The sequence below is a fragment of the Harpia harpyja genome, chromosome 2 (genome assembly GCF_026419915.1).
Source record: "Harpia harpyja isolate bHarHar1 chromosome 2, bHarHar1 primary haplotype, whole genome shotgun sequence".
NCBI lineage: Eukaryota > Metazoa > Chordata > Aves > Accipitriformes > Accipitridae > Harpia > Harpia harpyja.
In genome coordinates this window covers 338,554-352,481 of record NC_068941.1, presented here as the reverse complement: position 1 = coordinate 352,481, position 13,928 = coordinate 338,554, and the positions used below count along the sequence as shown (strand labels likewise).

At 41.8% G+C, this 13,928-nt stretch overlaps 1 protein-coding gene across 1 annotated transcript in view; it reads left to right on the top strand.

The window, feature by feature from the left end:
- The window catches only part of CFAP299 (cilia and flagella associated protein 299), a 230,785-nt gene that overhangs the window by 80,730 nt on the left and 136,127 nt on the right, over positions 1 to 13,928 (top strand). The window contains 1 exon segment of the mRNA XM_052811426.1: positions 3,397 to 3,487. Coding sequence (XP_052667386.1) covers positions 3,397 to 3,487 — 91 coding nt within the window.

Below are 13,928 nucleotides of genomic sequence, written 5' to 3'. Positions count from 1 at the left end.
ATTTTAGCTCTGTGTCATGGTTTAATGCCAGCCAGCAGCTAAGCACCATGCACCTGCTCACTCACTTCCCCCCGACCCACTGGGATGGGGGACAGAATCAGAAGGGAACAGGTAAAACTCGTGGGTTGAGATAAGAACAGTTTAATAGAACAGGAAGGAAAAAACTAACAACAAAAAGCAAGCTCTGCCCGGCACGGTTAGGTGCAGCGCACGCGTAGCAACAGTTGGACCGTGGAATGTATTTTACTTGGGTTTCCCAGGAAATTCACATGAAAAACAAAACTTTTGTCTTTGCTCTTTTGGGAGGTCAGCAGCTGCCCCCAGCTGAAAGTTGCAGCGCAGAGCTCGGCGTACCCATTTAACTCGTCCGAGTACTGATATTGTGCCTGTCTGTGCTACGCTTAGTTTGGCAGGAATGAGTAAGTGTGTACGTGAGGAAGGTAGGTGTATGAAATATGAACGGTGGAGTAGCTTTCCTCTTTGGTATGTATTTTTAGACGACGAATGTGTGTGCGTGTGTGTTTAAAAACTACCGGAAGCCTTAGATACGGTGGTGTTACTGGAAAAAAATAAGGGCTGCACCCTGAATAACATAAAGCACCCCCCCAGCCCCCAAAGGAACAAAACCCCCAGCTGGAGTTCTGTCAATCAATTCTACAGGATTATTTAAAAAATTGTGGCTTTTTTTACTTCCACTGACTTTTTTTAAGCAAAGGTCCCGTACCTTTGATGGTTCTTTGAGTGTGCCTTAACGATTTAAGGAACCTTTTGATCTCTTGTGAAAAGGTTACTCTGCACGTCAGTATATTTTATTGCTCAAGTTGGTGTTTCGTTGTTTGCTTCTTTTTGTACCAATCTGAAACCCTTTTGGCCAGACTGGACATGACGATTTTCCTAATAGCTAGGTGAAAAAGTGTCGTGGTTGAACCCCAGCCAGCAACTAAGCCCCACGCAGCCGCTCGCTCGCTTCTCCCCACCCAGTGGGATGGGGGAGAGAATCCGGGGGGGGTAAAACTCATGGGTTGAGGTAAAGACGGTTTAATAGGACAGAAATGAAGAAACTAATAATGACGATAATAATGATGATAATAAAACGAAAATAATAGTAATGATAGTAATAACAACAACAACAACAGTAACAATAATAATAATAATAGGACCGGAGTATACAAAACAAGTGGTGCACAATGCAGTTGCTCACAGCTCGCTGACCGATGACCAGGTAGTTCCCGAGCAGCGATCCGCACACCCCGTGGCCCGGCCCGGCCCGCCCCGGCCAACTCATCCCGCTGTGTATACTGGACGCAAGGTCACATGGTATGGAATATCCCTTTGGCCAGTTTGGGTCAGCTGCCCTGGCTGTGTCCCCTCCCAACTTCTTGTGCCCCTGCAGCCTTCTTGCTGGCTGGGCGTGAGAGGCTGAAAAATCCTTGATTTAGTATAAACACTACTCAGCAACATCTGAAATCATCAGTGTGTTATCAACATTCTTCTCATGCTGAATCAAAGACATAGCATTATACCAGCTAGTAGAAAGAAAATGAACTCTATCCCAGCCGAAACCCTGACACTGTGTTTTAACACTGTGTGATTTTTGGCCTAGACAGGTCCAGCTGGCGATACCTTATATTTTTCAGAAACAGTGCAGCTTGATCTCGGGCATGGCCCAGTGTGTTCTCATGCAGAAGTAATGATACTTACTAAAAAGGAAGTTTTATACATCTTAGTTTTCTGCAAGTGGGTCAGTGATTATTTTGCTGGTGACTGAAGGATGGGAGGAAGACAAGGTTTTTAAGGAAAGGTGACATCTGTTATTGGAACATAAGATTTAAGTGATTAAAAACATAATCTTTCAGGCACCCGTACCCTTCTGGTTCAAAATAGGAGCCAGAGACTTCAAGTGAAGTTGGCTAGAATAGTTGTTAAACATGGATTTACTGTTGATTTAGTATAACCTCTGCTAGATAAAGGAATACTTTGGGAATCTAGAATTCTTAACTGGACAGGAAAAGGAAAATTCAATACTCTGTTTTTTATCTGTCTTTTACATCTAATTAATTGAGGTGTTTTAATCCATATGTTAGTCTTTCATTTTTTATTTTTACTGTGCGGCAGATGCACTTCTGAAACAGCTTCGAACTAAGGTGCTTCTGGGTAACAGCTGGTTAAGTGGCCAGAGATTGACCTGATAGCTCTGCATCAGAATTTTGAAGCTTAGATGCAGGCTTTTCACTCAGTTGAAGGACATTACCGTGCATGTCTATATTTAAAAACTTAACCAAAGGGAATTTTTCGCGTTTTGTGGCACTACTTTATTTGAAATTTGATACATTATACGCCTGATAGAAAGATCTTTATTGATGCTGTATTCTGTCTACTTAGATTGACAAATGCTACTGCTTTTTATTGCAGTACTCACACTGAGATAGTGGGGGGATGTAAAAATAATCCTTCCCCTTTCAGGTAGATCTGCGTGGAACTTGGAGGCACTGGTTTGCCTTGGGTTGCCTGAGAGTGCACTTTCCAGTCAGCATTCACTACTTCAGACATGAAAAGGGGAAAAGTTTGCAGTGAAGCCGCTTCAGTGCAAGATTTAGGAAGTCTCCACTTTCTTCTCGTGTGTGCAGAGTACGTTGGAGCGAGTGCAATGATCCCTGCAAATGGAAAAGGGCTTTAGATTAGGCTAAGAGACTTGTAGAAAGCGTTTTGAAGAATCACACTTTGTTGAAGGGTTTGTCTAATATTCAGTGCTTCTGTCCATCTGATGCGTGTTTTCTATTTTTAATGACTGTTTGAGTTCTAGGACACTGTGTTCAAAGGCTAACGAGTAATTTTTAGTGTATGGTATCCTTTCTTGTGGTTTTTTTGCCCTGCATACCACCCCCCCCACCCCCCCCACCCCCCCCCCGCACCCCATTGGTTTTTCTTTTCAAGCTTTGTACTTAAGGATACAGAAACTATATTGATCCTACCACACCAAGCAGTTTAAGTATGTAGTAGTTAATTTGGTTAGTTGCTGGCTGAAGAATGAAGTATTAAATCTGTTTAGATTTATATTGGTACACTGTGAAAATTTGGTATTCTTATGTAAACGTGACTTTGGCCATAATTCTGGAGATAAAAAATAAGCGCTTAGATTACTCTGGATATATAATGGAAAATGCATGTTAGGAGAAGTCACTTTTTGATAAACTGCTGCTATATCGTACATCTGCGGTAGTGATCAATTTTGAAGAGTGGTTTAAGGGTTTGTAAAAGTAGAACAGGCAATAGACAAATTAGCTAAGACAGGCTGAGGACTGTCTCCTTATATTTACAGAACACTTAACCCAACCGTGAACCCAAAGTCTGTGGCAATAATGAATAGTAATAGTTGTACCTTTTTTTTTTTCCTAGGTCACTAGCAAGTGTAGGAAAAGAACTGAAAGGTAACTTCTTGCGGGCTCTGGCAGAAAGAGAGGAAGCCAATCGTACTGGAAAAATTTCTGTGAGTACCTGTGAGATCACAATCTTCTTAACAGCTTAAAAATTAATCTGAATAGGAAAACAAGGTATTTTACAGGAAAACTTCAGGTGGAACATTTGAAAAAGACTGATGTAGGAGAGATTTCTTGAAACCTAGAAATTTGTTGATCTTAATTTTTTTGTAAATAAGCATAGCCTACGAAAATGCTGCCGTGAAGTCTACAAAAGGTAAATGCTGAGCTGAAGGATACAAGAGAAAAAAACATTTAGTGAAGTGTGTTTTGAATCCATAAGAAGTTGTAGATTCCCGTCTTGCAAAATTCGTTCCCATGTGTGCTTTAAATAGAGGAAGATGCAGCCTGACTGTTGGAAGAATCTCTTTGAAACTCGTTAACATTGGTGCTATTGGAGTTTCCCTGCTGAGTTTTGGTAGGGTGCTTGATATGTTGGGCCTAACATAGGAAAGTGTTATGAATATGGCCATGTGCCTCGTGACTCAGCCACCTCCTACACAGTAGCCAAGCTGCCTGTGCGCTGTGCTTGCCAGTGCTTTACTTGACCAGGATCATGCTGGCAGAGGCCGCATGGGAATCCCTCCTGCTTTGCCTGTGACTCCCTTGCATTCACGTAGGTATGTTCAGCGGACAGTGTTGCTGAAGTTTAAATTTCCACTTGTAAATAAAACTGGATCAATATCCTTCAATTTAAAGGGAGGATGCTCCTATATCCTTGGCTTTTTAATAGCTTTAGTTTTGCACAAAGAAGAGTTTGCGCCCGTGTGCTATACGAGGAGGGAAGTTTTGAGTTTCACGATTCAAGCTTGATCTGCTTCCATTTAAACTTCATAACATGATTGAAAATGAGCCCAGAATGGTCATCCTGGTCTTACTGCTGTGTTTAGCTAGAACAGTGCTGTCTCCTGCCTTCTTTCTAGGGTAGCAGGAGCCTGGATTTCTGTCTGTTAGATTGCCTCTTGTGTTAAAGAAAAATAATAAAAGCGACCGCAAAGGCAGCGCTGGGCATTCTGGAAGTCAGAAGTGATTGTGATCTTATTTCCTGGTTCTGCTTGCTTAGGAAGTTGATCAGGCATACACTAATAATTTTTTTGCTTTCCTTGAACTCTCCTAATTGAAGTAAAAGCATAACTCCCCTTCCTCCCTCCCATAATTCTAGGGTTGATATTTATTCTTTTATGGCTAGCTAATTGATATCTAGAATTTGCAGAGGAAATGCTGCCTGAAGTGTGGTTCCACAACATATGTGAGCAAGCTTTCTCATTAAGCTTCAAACACCTTGTGGTTTCAGCTGCCTGACAAATATCCTGGGAACTGTGCTTCTTGGGATATTTAGGGATTTCTGCGGGAGAAATGGGACCCAAAAGGTTAAATGTATGGCAGAAATGAAGTGGGGTGGAACAATGCCGTGACGGTTTAGCCTTGAAAATGGAAGCATTCTGTGACTTATTCTACGTGTTTGCCATGATGTTAAAAAGAAAAAGAAAAAAAGGAAGGCAATTGCTAATTGTACTCTTGTAGTTCCCTTTCTGGCTGTGGTTTTCAGAGCATCCTATAAAGGAAATGCAATTTATTCATTTTACAGATGGGGGCGCTACTGAGTTACGCAGAACCCTTTCAGCGCAGAAGAGGGCTGTCAGTTTATACTAGCATGTATTTCTGGCTTGATGTAGAACCCAGCACTTTGGACTGGTTGAGACCTCTCTATAGATCGCTTCCAGTGCCCTCGCTGTGCCGACGGGGTGCTGCGTGGATCTGGGAGTGGGAAATGAAATGTGCTTTTCTGTTACCACAGAGGGCCTAAGGAGGGCACTGGAAAGAGTTGAGGTCAATAGCAGACTTCAGTCTTGTGGACACAGTGCAGTAGCATTCATTGGGCACCTGAAACTGGATCCAGTGCAGTCTGGGAACTCCTGGAAGCTTCTGCTAGAGATTTCTCTCCTTGGGTGAAACTCAGCCCTGAGAAGCATGGACAGAAAAAGGTAGAATAGGTTCATAGGCTTAAAATGAATTTTTTTTTTTTAATTATTTTTTATTATTTTTTTTAAAATTCCTTGGGTTTACTAAGCCAAAAGAGGTTTTGGGGTGATTTTTTTGTTTGTTTGTTTCCTTTTTCTGATGCTCTGAGGCATGTCTTTACATGTTGGAGCTAGTTTGGTTCTCCTCTCTGCTCTTGTGCTGTGTATCCTTATACTGCTGTTGCAGAGGTTATTGAAACAAGCAGGTGGGAGCCACCACAGCTGTGTTAAGCAGAGCTTGGATTCTGAAAGCACTAGTAAGGTTTTAGCGCGCTGCCTGGAGAGTTACATGTGGGGGTCTAAAAAACGAAGGATGGTAAATTATGGGCCAGCCTTTGAAATTAAAATAAAAAATAAATAGTAAAGTGTCCCATCAAAATGAAGACAGCTGGTCTTGGTTCCCAGGCCTCCTGCAGTGATACAATTTCTAGGCCCTCAAAACAGCCTCTGGTTATGTATCAAAAGTCTTTGGAACAGTGAGTATTATTACAAGCTCTTCAGTACGTACCTGGATATAATGAAGTATATCAAGTGTGCAATTTCAGCCTCAACTCTGACTCTCCTGTAGTTTGCTGTTTTATAGGAGACCCCATAATGTTTTCTTAATACACTTTAATGTGGGAATGCATTTCAAATAGTGATACAGAACATAAACCTGTTGCCTGCAATCATGAATGCACGCAAAAGACATTTTTGGTTTTTACTATTGTGTACCTAATGAACCAACAGAGAGAAGGTATGCCCTTATGAAACCATGTTTGTTTGTTTGTTTTTTAATCTGGACAGCGCCACCTGTATTATTACTAGGGCTATAGACAATTCTGTACATTTTTAGGGGTTGCACTTGGGCTCTAAGACCATGTACGCTGCTTGCTGAGAAGACCAGCCGACCCAAAGAAAACACTGCCTCTTTGGAAAGCTAAAACTGCTGCCGAGCAATGTTTACATTGCAGGATCCTGTCTGTGCTCAGTAAGTGAGAGACTTGCATGGTTTCTGTGCTTCTCTGTTCAGTATGTGATTTCTAGAACCTGCTACTCCTTTTGAGATGAAGGCAGTGCAAGCCTTGGGACTTGCTTCCAAGTTGCACAAGTTGGACTAGTAAAAGTGACAGACACGGCAGGGAGTCATCATATGACTTCTCATCCTCCTTTGAATGGCACCACGTGACAATAGCAACTTGGGTCTCTCTGAGCCAATGAGCAATTCAATTAAATCCTTGGGATTCCTTACAAAAGACTGGTCAACGTAAGACTAACTTTTCTCAGTCCATCCAGATCAGCCTGTGTAAGGCTTTGTGGTCTACCTCAAAAATTACCGCACACATGTGACAGCGTTGTCACGATGAGATTGTCTGTTGTGGTGGTCCACAGCACAACAGGAGTTAATGCTACATGATGCGGTTACCTGCTTTACAGCTAGACTTCAGGGTTACTGCAGAAATGGGAGATGGAAAAGAAAAGGATGTGAAACACTTCTCAGAAGCTGAATGAGTGTGGTCTTGACAAAGTTTTTTGTAATACTCTGCTCTGGCATTATCCACGGCAAGGCTCAGCCCTTTATTTAAGGGTTAGCAGCACTTCTACATGTCACAGTGATAGGGGTATTACATGTCGGAGATGCAATGAACAGTGTCAGTGCTCTCACCTGATGTTGCCGGTGGGAGCTCTGCTGGTATGTCTGGACCCTTAGAAATCGACCTCTGCCAGAAGATGATTTTCTGTTTGTGTTTTCTACATACACAGCCAGCCCGTCCTATTTGTACCAAAAACGCCAACAACAACAACAACAACAACAAAAAAAACCCCAAACCCCAAGCAAAAACCCACCACCCAACACCAAAAACCACAAAACCAGAGCAAAACCAATCAAATAAAAACCAACAAAAAAACTAACCCAACAGAATCAAAAAGGAAAAAAGCAATAAAAAAGCAGGGTAAAATGTCTCCTTTTCTCACGTAGAGTGGGATGAGGAGCATTGAAAAACATCCCGTCTCGAAAACTGCACTTTACTGTGCCTGGAAGGCAAACCTCTCTCAGCTGTGTTTGGTCACTCTCTGTGGCTTGATAAGCTGGGGTTCCTATTTCCTCTTCATTTCATATTGGCTTTTGCAGGTCATCCATATGTCAAGTTGATCTGGCAGGTTAATTCTTTAAAACGACCCTGTCATGACAAAAGCGTTGCTTTTATTTGCTCATTAAGTGGTTCCATTCAAAAACTTGATCCAGAAAAGTTTATGTAAGAAATACGATGTGTGAGGTAGAAGATAGTTTTAAAAAATGAAGAGGGGCTGCCGGGTAAGGTAACAACGGGCTACTGATGGATTTTGCCAGTACTGGTGAATTCTCTATGTTTTGATAAATGAGAATTCCCCTGAAGTCCAGTGTAAGTCTTATGATCTGATGAACTCGGCAGGCAGACAGGTCTCGACTGCTTTACACAGATGTACGTGTACCCTATCTAGTCCTCGCCTATGCTCTGGTATGCATTAAATATTACTTGTTTATTCAAGGTGATTAAGTGCTCTGTGGATATCGTAGTTTATGTTTACAAAAGCCTGAGGAAATTAAGCAATACTTGGGAACTCCTTTTTGTGTCCCAGGACAAGTCTCTCAGTTACTGTGTGAATACTTTGAGGCTGATCTTTTGGGAGGGGCTTGGGGTGATGTGGCAGAGAGGAAGACCACAGCTACGTGGTATCTGAAGACATAGATTCCCTGTAAGCCTGGATTTGGATTTCATGGCGATTGGAACGACTTAGAGTTACGTTCTCGCAGGCAGCCGTGTCACCATCAAAAGTGTTGAGGCACTTCAAATAATTAGGTGGAGTCTGTTGATGGAAATTAAAGACATTAGTAAGCTAAGGATTCATCCTTCCTCCCCCTGTTCCACTGACTGGGGGGAAAAAAAGGTTTCCACAAAAAAAACGCAAAACAGCAAAAACCCTGATGCTCCTGTTCTCTATTGAGAGAGCTACAACCAGGAGATCAGATGAAATTCATGCCTACTAGAATGGAACTTGTTTAGTTTTTTCTGCGCTGAGTATTGGCTGTGAAAGCAGTTAGATGGTTGGGCCTTTTTGGCTTTGAAATGTGTTTTATTGAAGCTGTATGAAAGCACTGGTTACAGCTTGTTCCTTTAGAGCCATTCAAAGCAACCGCTGTAGCTGACTCAGAAAAAACTTGTGAATTAAGCACTTTCTAATATACCTGTTTCCTGTGTTGAAAACTTCGATGAAGCATAAGGCTGTATTGTGCATGACCGACAACACCGTGCTGACATGATCTTTTTTCCCTTTACTGTTTCCCAACATCTATGAAGGGTTCCCCCTCAAGAAAAAGAGGGTATTATTGAAATGTTTATTTCTCTTTCAACTGAACCCACATTTGTCTGTTTAATAAATTGCTTTGGAAATTGCGTGAGTCGTGCAGGTAGTCGTAACTTAATCTGAAACAAATCACTTCTGCCCTTGAAATACAAAATACATATCAGATTCCGTGTCATTGGAAAGAGTACAGTATGAAAGAAATTAAACTCTTGTTTCCTGCATGTAGATGTAATCTTTTTATTTCATCTCTTGAAGCCTTAGTATGCATTTCCTCCCAATTAAAAGGGGGTAGGGGTTGCATGGAAATCATGTTACTTGTTGAGACTTCTTGTGCAGATGACAAGCAGAACCTTTTTTCTTTACATTTTTATCTCCAGAAATTATAAGCGTGACCGTCTGCTACTGTTCGTGTGCTGTATGCTGATCCGCGTTTGGCAAAAGGTGTAATGGAGTATAAAAGCACTTGAAATACTTGGAAACAGGGCTGTTGGATCCCGAGTCCTCTGAACCTCAAAAACAGCTGTTAGGAAGGCGGCTGTACATTTATGGTGTAGTTCTATTTCTATGATTTCACTTGTAGGATCATCAAGTACTGGCGACAGAAAGGAGTTAAGAAAGTGGGCAAAGAATGTTACTTAAAATGTTACACAGCATGCTAAGACAGCTAAGTTCAGTATGATTTTTTGTTGTGTTTATCAAATCTGTTCTGGAGAAATATGTCTTAAAAAGGACCAGTTAATATAATAATTATCCCCCCCCCCCCCCCCGCCCAAGATTCCTTCTATGTATGTCATAGGTGCAGTATCATGGAAAAATCATTTTAACTGTAATATGTGGATTGGAGGGTTTTTTTTAAACCCTTAAAAATTGTTTGATTAGATATAGTGTGTGTCTTCCATCAGAAGTCTGCAAAACTGATACTCCATGTAGAAAAGCATGTGGAAAAAGAGGAGAAATATAGACCATCTTTTATTTCTTCATTCTTTTCTGTAATTTATAAAAAGCGAAGCAGAAGTTAGGAGAACTGAGTATGTTTTGTAGAATGCATGAATTGTACCATTTAAGTGATACGACAGCTGTGAATAAGTGCAGATTACTTGTGCTGTGGCAAATGGTCATGTTTAAGATCAGCTGACGGCAAGACATGGGGCATATTTGAATGGTTTTAGCTGTCTTCAGAAGACCTCGAGGTTCACTTAGAATTCCGATCAAAATGCATAATTTGATTAACTGCTATTAATTCAAGAGACCAGTTAAGCTCCCTTTGAAGACCTCGTAGTTGGTTTATTTGTCTCAGCAGGAGTTTTGGGTTCCTTTTAAAGAAAGCTCTAGAGGGGCTGATGAGTGACTGCATACACATATGTGATGCTGTGTCTACATTAGCATTTGAGTTGGGATGAGGAGGGCGATTTTGAAACAATTCTTTCAGTAGGCCCTGCTCACTACACATTGGTCTTGTGTTGCAGAGCAATCTTGGAATGCACTTAGTGGCGTTAATTGGAAAAAAAGGGACGTTAAACAAGACGACGGGCTCCGGGGGCACCATCCTCTTGCAGATGGCCAGCTTTTGGGATCAGACTAGTGCTACCCTGGCGTAAAAATCCCCAAATGTGTACGTTGTGGGGACAGTGGTCTCTGGCTCCAAGTGTTATATTCCTGAGGTCCTGCTCTTGGTGTTGCATGATTGTCCAGTGCAAATGTAGCCTGAGGTCTCTCCAGAATAGGACCTAGATGAGTGCCAAATTTTTGCTTTTTAGTGGATCTCTTAAATATAGCCAACCCAGAAAGAATACTAGTCTTAGTGGGGAAATATGTGGCGTTAGAAATGCAATTATACATACATAGAGCAAATGTACGTTGCAGTTCATCTTACTGTATTTGTGACGGTAGGATGTGTTAAATGCTAGCACATGCAATGGAAAAATTCCATCGTAGCCTATCAGCTTGAAGAAATAAAATTCTCAATAGGAAGAAAACTCCTTGAAGTGGGTAGTGCTTTGCCGGATCGTCAAAGAGCATCACTAAAACACAGACAAACAGGCGATCACAGTGTATAAATAAATTAAACCAAACCCACTGTTTTGTTTTCCCAAAGTAACCATAGTTGGCTGTCCTGGGTTCAGCTGGGATAGAGTTAATTTTTACAGGAACCTGGGAGGTGGGGGGGCATAGCTGGGGCAGCTGACCTGAACTAGCCAAGGAGCTATTCCATACCATGTGACATCATGCTCAGTATATAAATGGGGAGCGGGCCGGGGGGGGGAGCTCTCTTGACTTTTGGTGGGGGAAGTGGCGGAGCGTCGCGTTCCGGGTGGTGAGCAGTTGCACTGTGCATCGCTCTTTTTGTGTATTCTTTCATTAGTACCGTTGTTGTTGTTGTAACCTTTTTTTCATGTTGTCCCAGTAAACTGCCCTTATCTCAACCCTCGAGGTTCCAGTTTTTTTTCTTTTCTGTCCTCCGTCTCCTCCCTATCCCACCGGAGGGGGGCGGGAGGAGTGAGCGAGCGGCTGCGTGGTCCTTTGTTACCGGCTGGGCTGAAACCACGACATTGGCCAATTCAGAAGACTGATTCTCAACGTCAGGGTACTTGCACGAATATAATTTAACAACTCATATCAGAAATATTTCTGAAGACTTGCTTTTGTTTTCCAAGAATGTCAGAGTTGTGTGCCTAAGTTGTTGATGGGGAGGAATTTGTCATGTGTTCATTCACATTCTTCTCAAATCGTGAATTAAAAAAAAAAAGGAGGGATAAGAATGTAGATATAAGTGACTACATAAATGCTTTAGCTGGAAAATACATCTTTTTAGAGACTCGACATAGTCATATTAAATCACTGACTAAAATACACTTGGGGGGGCGGGGGAGGGCTAAATGTCTTTCCTACCTAACGGAAGAACTCTGATTGTTTTTCAGGCTTGAAGACGACTCTTGTGGGACTCAAACTTTTCTAATTGATTGAAAAGGGGTATTGATGAATTTTGGGACAGGGCCTTCCCTCTAGCAAAGACGTCAAGAATCGGAGGGTTCAGGTGATGTTATAGGAGTTTGTTGTTAGACATTTTCTAGGCATGTGGAAAATAAGCCCAAGCCTGTCATGTATTGTGTTGGCTGTCTCCAGATGAGGAGTGGCTGTCCATAATTTCCTCTTTCCATGGGAAAGGCAGTCAAGCTGCTGTCTTACCCTTTCTTGGAAAAGCAGTAGAGCTTGGAGGTAGCACTTTCCTGAGGGATGCCTTCACTGTCTCGCTCTTCCAACTGACAGGGTCTGTTGGACTTTTGAATTTTTATTCCCTGGAGTTTATTTTGTCTTCTGAAACCACAAGTGGCTGTTTAGTGATTCAAATGTGTGATTTGCACTCCACGGTGATGCCTGGGGTTTACTCATACTTGGGGGCTGGCGGGGGTTTGGCGAGCGTGATGACTGTGGAGTGAAAGTCCTGATTTGTCAGCAGGATGACTCTAACCTCTTCCTGCAGTGAGGAATGGCAGCGTGGCTGCCGCGGGATGAACCAGCGCAGTTTTCTGTCTCTTGTACTTAAAAGGCCTTCAAGTGGCTAGTCTGCCTCATTTTTTAAAGCTAACTTTCTTGGTCTCTGACATTGACTTGCTCACAAATTTGTCTAACCTGAATTTGCTTTCTGCAGTAGCCCTTTACTTATTAAGTATTCCGAAAAAAACGCTCTGTTTGAAGTCAGAAAATAACAGTTTGAAAACTTTGAATTCAGATCGTAAAGTGGCAAGTTTACCTTAAGAATGCGTGCTTGTTCTCTGGGATGTTTTTCTGTAGGATCCTTGTACAAAGCAGAGAACATGTACTAGCTGGCTGCTCACCACATCTGTCGATGTAGTGTTTTGTCTGCTTGGAAATGGAGGTTGAAGTCATGCGCCTGCAGAGGTCAGCTACTATTTTGATACCATTGAGCTAAACGGAGCCAGAAGCCCATGTCCTTGTGTGTGTACTACTGAGTTACAGTATTCCTTGAGACAGTGCTATTCTATGGAAAGAAACCCCACTCAGTGTGAATAAGGACCTTGGGTTCGGTATTGATCTCGATATTTCTCTGCTGCTGTCACTGGCTGCCTCCTGTATTGAACTCGAAGCTGAATTTGATCTTTAGTTTGCTTCATGTACTCAGCAGTAGCTTTTTGCAGGTGTAAATGTAAGTCCAGTGGGTTGTTACGTTAAAACACAAGATCCCAACTGGAAGTTGGTACATGTAACTGCAGAGGGATGACTTAATCACTCCTGGGCACGCGTGAAATGAACCTTTGTGCATGCCTTTGTGAAACACGTTGTCAGTTCTCAGTAAATAAGTAATAACGCATGATTTAACTGGAATTTTCTTAAATAGCGTGCGCATGTTTCAAGACCCTTTCAGTGTTTGTTCTTTGGCATTGTATTTCAGGTTGTATGTGTTTTGTAGTATTAGTGTAAAACAAATAAGCACTGTGGTAAAAAGATATCTGGGTAAGCTTAGTGAAAGATGATGGTACCCATAGAAAAATGGTGATTTTTTCGAAAACAATTTCTTTTTTGGTCACTGACTTTTAAAAAATCATTATGCCCACATGTATTTATTAGTCTTTTCAGCTCTCGAACCTTTACGATGGGAGTATTTCTCTGTTCCTAGCTATAGAAAACAAACCCCAACCATCTGGCTGCCTAATGTTACCAAACACGACGACTTTCACGTTATAAATTATTACCTCTAAAGGAAGCAATGGAGAAAGGCGGAAAGAGCTGATGCATGAAAGCTTTTAGTAGAAATGAATGAAATAAACAGCTGTTCTGTCAACAGATCCTTTCATTTGCTCAAATTAACTAATGGTCTGATAAGTGAGACCCAGTGAAAACCAGCTGTAAGAGAAGACATTCAAAGCATTACTGAAAGAAGCATAGTAAGAGAGCTGGAATGAGAACTAATGGGCTTTTAAGGGTGTTCTGTATGTTACATGCAATATTTATAAATATTTACCTCCTTAGCGTTTGAGTGACATTCTTGGCCACCTTGCCTGTTAATGTGAAGAGCTTTATTACTGTGTACGTGCTTGTGGACTGTTGGACGTCACTGAGAACAGAGGTTGATATGAGGGGAAGT